Below are 5,573 nucleotides of genomic sequence, written 5' to 3'. Positions count from 1 at the left end.
TACACACCTTAGTCCTCAAACTGACATCTTTATACTTATGGATGTACTAACTCAAAAAATGGAACAAATCTTTACAGTGAGGATCACTCCCACCACTTCGCAACACAGTATTGACAGAGATGGGAAAGTTAGACATTGGCCACCCAAAATTGGGCAGGGGTCTATAAAGGCAAGAAGTGACTGACTTACAAGCTTTAAAGAGGGAGCCTTGTTCCAGATGGGGCAGGGTAAAATAGAACCTCCACTGAATTATTTCCAATTTTGGGTCCGGGCTGGAGAAATGAAATGGGGATAAGACTCTTGTGATACAATAGTGAATAATTGCCATCAGGACTGACTGTGAGGGTAAGAAATTTAGAGGTAGATGTTTTTTGACAAAAGAAGGGGAGTGATTGATTTTGCAGTCCAGGAGTGAGGGTCCCTGGGACCATCAAGTGAAAAGAATGGAGAGTGGGACCCCACCCAGAGAGGCTGAGATGCCAAGGATGGATACAGATTCATTGACATGGACAGATGGAGTGGCTGGGGACACTGAATTCAGGGAAGAAGAAGGGCTGTGTGCTGACAACCAAAGGGTGAGCCTGTGGAGTGTACACTTTGGTTATTAATGATGCATGGAGGGGATTGTAATCATGAAATGTAATCATGAAATGAAATATGATAGGATGAATGTAAAACTGATATTCTTCCATGTGAACCTCACAATAAAAACTTATTAAAAAAATAATAATAAGAAGAAAGAAAATATCAAAATGGATGTGAGAAGAGACTCTGAAACATGGTTTCCAGCATAGAGATGCTAAAACAAATGTAAGGAATAAGGAGGTATAAGAGCTGAACAGGAAATTTCAAAGGTCAGTTCGAGAAGACAACGTCAAATATTATAGCAAAATGTGCCAAGATCTGGAATCAGAAAACCAAAAAGAAGAACATGCTCAGCATTTATCAAGCTGGAAGAATAAGAAAAAAAATCAAGCCTCGACTTACATTATTGAAAGATTCTCTGGGTAACTTATTGAATGATGCAGAAAGCATCAAAAGAAGATGGAAGGAATACACAGAGTCACTGTACCAAAAGGAAATGGTTCATGTTCAACCATTTAAAAAGGTTTCATATGAACAAGAGTCAATGATAACTGAAGGAAGCACTCCAAGGTACATTGAAGGAATTGCAAAGAATAAGGTACCAGGAATTAATGGAATACACATTGAAATCTTTCAAGAAAGTGAGGCGGCACTGGAGACACTCATCTCTGCCAAGAAATTTAGAAGACAACTCTCTGGCTGACTGATAGGATGAGATCCGTGCCCATTCCAAAGAGAGGTGACCCAACAGAATGTGGGCATCATCGCACAATACGTTTGCTATCCCATGCGAGTAAAGCTTTACTAAAGGTAATACAGAAATGGCTACAATCATACATTCACAGAGAACTTCCAGAGGTTCAAGTTGGATTCAGAAGAGGCTGTGGAATGAGGGATATCATTGCTGATATCTTGGCTGAAAGCAGAGGATTCCAGAAAGATGTTTACCTGTGCTTCAATGACTATGCAAAGGCTTTCTAATGTGTGAATAATGACAAGTTATGGACAACATTGCGACGTATGAGTATTCCTGAACACTTATTTGTGCTTATGAAGAATCCGTACACGGATCAAGAGGCAATTGTCCAAGAGGACACTGAATGGTTTAAAATTAAGGAAGGTGTGCCATAGAGTTGTTTTCTTTTACTATTATTATTCAACCTATGTGCTGTGCAAATAATCTAAGAAGCTGGGTTCTATGAAGGAAAATGTGGCATCAGTAGTGGAGGAAGACTCATTAACAACCTGCGATATGCAGATGATACAACCTTGCTTGATGAAAGTGAAGAGGACTTAAAGTATTTACTGATGAAGATCAAAGTATGGATTGCATCTCAATGTAAAGAAAACAAAAATCCTCACCACTGGACCAACAAACAACATTCTTATCAATGGAGAAAAGATTGAAGTTGTCAAGGACTTCATTCTTTTTGTATCAACTATCAACACTCATGGAAGCAGCATTTAAGAAATCAGATGCCGTATTGCAATAGGCCAATCTGCTGCACAAGACCTTTTTAAAGTGTTGAAGAGCAAAGATGTCAGGTTGAGGACTAAGGTGTACCTGACCAAACCCATGATATTTTAAATAACCTCATATGCATGTGAATGCTGGAAAGTGAATAAGGAAGACTGTAGAAGAATTGATGCTTTTGAGTTATGATGTTAGAGGAGAATATTGAAAGAGCCATGGGTTGCCAAAAGAACCAACGGATCTGTGTTGGAAGAAGCCAGAGTGCTTCTTGGAGGCCAGGATGGCCAAACTTAATCTCTCATACTTCGGACATGATGTCAAGAGGGACAAGTCGCTGGAGAAGGATAGCATGTTTAGTAAATTGGAGGGTCAGAGAAAAAGAAGAAGTCCCCCAGTGAGACGGATTGGCAAAGTGGCAGCATCAATGGGCTGAAGCATGGGAACAATTGTGAGGGTGGCCCAGGATTGGGCAGTGTTTCGTTCTGTTGTGCACAGGGTCACGATGTGTTGGTACCAACTCTATGGCACCTAACAACAACAACAGACCAAATGGCAGTCATTCAAACATAAAAATGAGTTACTGAATTGTTCAAAATCAAGAAAGGTGTGCATCAGGGTTAGATGTTTCGCTATACTTATTTAGTGAATATGCTGAGCAAATAATCTGAGAAATTTGATCATATAAAAAAAGAATAAGTCATCAATATTGATGAAGATTTATTAACAACCTGTGAGATGCAGATGATACAAACTTGCTTGCTGAAAGCAAAGAAGACACAAATACTGATGAAGATGAAAGACCAAAGCCTTCAGTATGGAGTGCACCTCAATGTAAAGAAAACACAAATCCTCACAATGAATTACAAAAAGATAATGGAGAAAATATTGAAGCTGTTAAATATTTTGATTTGCTTGATCCACAATCAATGCTCATGGAAGCAGTAGTCAAGAAATCAAATGACGTATTGATTTAGGCAAATCTGATGGGCAAGATCTCTTTAAATTTTTCTAGAGGAAAGATGTCAGTATGAGTACTAAGATTCACCTGACCCATGACATGGTATTTTAAATGTCTTTTATGTATGTGAAATTTGAAAAATGAATAATGAAGATGATAGAAGGATTGTTGCATTTGAATAATGGCATTGGCAAAGAATATTGAAAGTGCCATGGATTGCCAGAAGAACAGACAAAATTTACTTAGATGAAGAGCACCCAGAATGGTCTTTAGAAGCAAGGATGGTGAGATATTACCAGGAATAACCAGTCCCTGGAAAAGGACATTAAGCTTTGAAAAGTGGAGGGTCAGTGAAAAAAAGGAAGACCCCCAACAAGATCCATTGTCACACTGACAGCAACAATGGGCTCAAACAGAACAGCAATTGTGAGGATGGTATAGGACCGGGCAGTGTTTAATCTGTTGTACTTAGGGTCACTATGAGTTAATACAGACTTGTGAGCACCTGCCAACAACAAAATCATCTTCCTAGCCCAGGATTCTAAAGTTCTCAGCCTTATCACAGAGCCCTTTATCACAAGAACCTTTAGAGGCTTAAATGGTCTTCTTCATTGAGATAAAGAAAATTTACCCAAACCTGGCTTTTCCTTTCTGGCTTGGAGAAGCACATAGTAGGTGCTTAAAAATATATTTAGTGGATATAAATATGACATTAAAAAGTTGAGTTAAAGTGGTTTTGGGAAGAAGGTGTGGAGTACAGAGTCTCTGTTTCCTGATAACTGGTAGCCCACAACAGTACAAAATTTACTGAAATGAACATTTACATTGATTTATGGATGACAATAATCTAATGATGTTTTTCCATGTGTTTACCCATTTAGAAGAAGTAGTATACGGAGTGGCTTCAATATAAAAGGTATGGGTCTAGGTAAAGAGTATACAACAGAGGACTAATAGATAGTCTCAGTCCTAAATATTTTACTACTTATTAGATAAATAACCTAAAGTGAGAGAATAAATAAATTCATATAATTTATAATTTTAAGTCATAAAACGAAATGACTAGGTTTCTGTTTGCTAAAGTAAGACAGAATACTTATGACTCCACAAAAATCTTTATGTTATTTGATATCCTCTTTTTTCTCATCTATTTACATAATCTTCCACTTATTTTGCTTATGCCCCAAATACCTATCACTTAGTTCTACACTTAGTAAATAAATTTAAAATATGATAATAAATACCTATTAGGAACAACAAATGATAAACATTTGCTGAGTACTCTTTCTGTATCAGTTAGGGTACAATGGCTCCAACTCTGTGCCACGTTGTGCTAAGAGCTTCATAGACTAAAAGCTGACATTTACCGATTATTTATTATGTGTCAGTGATTTTCATGCAGTATGTATTCATTGAATCTTTACAAAGTCTCTGTGAAGCATTGCTATTATTTGATAGGCAAAACAACTTTTCTACCACTGCTATCCATTTGTCAGTTTGTCATACTTTTGTGGCTTATGTGTTGCTATGATGCTAGAAGCTCTGTCACTGGTGCTTCAAATACCAACAGGGTTCCTTGTGGTTGTGAAGCTTTCAGACTAAGAGTCTACTGAGAAAGGCCCTATGCCTCACCATCAGAGCTTGTTTTCTTTGGACATTTTAGAAGGAAAGTTTGATCTCTGGATGCAGACATGCTGTCTGATGAAGTAGAGGACCAATCAGGGAATGGCAGACCTCTGGTCAGATGGATTGGTGCAAGAGTAGCAGTGAGATACATAATGGTAGTACTCAGAAGAATAATTGCAGGCCTGGCCAATAGTTCTGTACATAAAATTGCTTCAAATTGAAGTCAACCCTGTGTTAGCTATCTATACAATTTTTGCAAGTTCATAAGACTGACAAGTATCTGGACTCATATATGATCTTAGATGATATCACTCCATGGTCAGCACTAAGAACCATACGCTAGTGGATTCATGCTATCAAAATGTGAAACATGCATTAGAACATATCAGGAAAATATTCTTTTGTGAAGGTTTTATTTTTCATTTGTAAATACACACATATAGACACAGAATATGAATGTTTACCCTGTGTCAAGATATAAGATTCATTTTTTATTTGTATCATGGTCAAAAGAATTTGAAAAACAGTACCACTAAACCATAGACATCTATAGCACATTTCCTTACTGGAATTCACTCTCAATTCTAGAGGTGCTTAACTTAAAATAGATTTTCAGGTGAAAAGAATACAACTTGAAAAGTGGGTGACCTTCATGAGCTTTTGGTGTCAAAGTCACCAGAGTTCACCTTCCAAGCCTGTAGTCTACAATGTTGGGGCTTCTTGACAAATCTCTTAATGTCTTTGAGCCTATGTTTCCCCTCTAGAAAAGGGCTATGATGAGATTTATTTTTGGATGCGATTGTTAAGATAAGGAGCTCTGGTAGCGTAGTGGTTACGAATCAGGCTGTGAACCTTAAGGTCAGCGGTTCGAAACTACCAGCTGCTCCGCGGGAGAAAGATGAGGCTTTCTACTCCCGTAAAGATTTACAC

The 5,573-nt window shown here is 37.8% G+C and overlaps 1 protein-coding gene across 1 annotated transcript in view; it reads left to right on the top strand.

Moving 5' to 3' along the window:
* The first annotated feature begins 3,279 nt into the window (after positions 1-3,279).
* LOC102829850 (heat shock cognate 71 kDa protein-like) overlaps positions 3,280-5,573 on the top strand; it is a 4,409-nt gene continuing 2,115 nt past the window's right edge. The window contains exon 1 of the mRNA XM_006866313.1: positions 3,280-3,301. Coding sequence (XP_006866375.1) covers positions 3,280-3,301 — 22 coding nt within the window. The remainder of the gene's footprint in view (positions 3,302-5,573) is intronic.

The sequence above is a fragment of the Chrysochloris asiatica genome, unplaced genomic scaffold (genome assembly GCF_000296735.1).
Source record: "Chrysochloris asiatica unplaced genomic scaffold, ChrAsi1.0 scaffold00089, whole genome shotgun sequence".
NCBI lineage: Eukaryota > Metazoa > Chordata > Mammalia > Afrosoricida > Chrysochloridae > Chrysochloris > Chrysochloris asiatica.
This window is presented reverse-complemented; position numbering and strand designations above follow the sequence as displayed.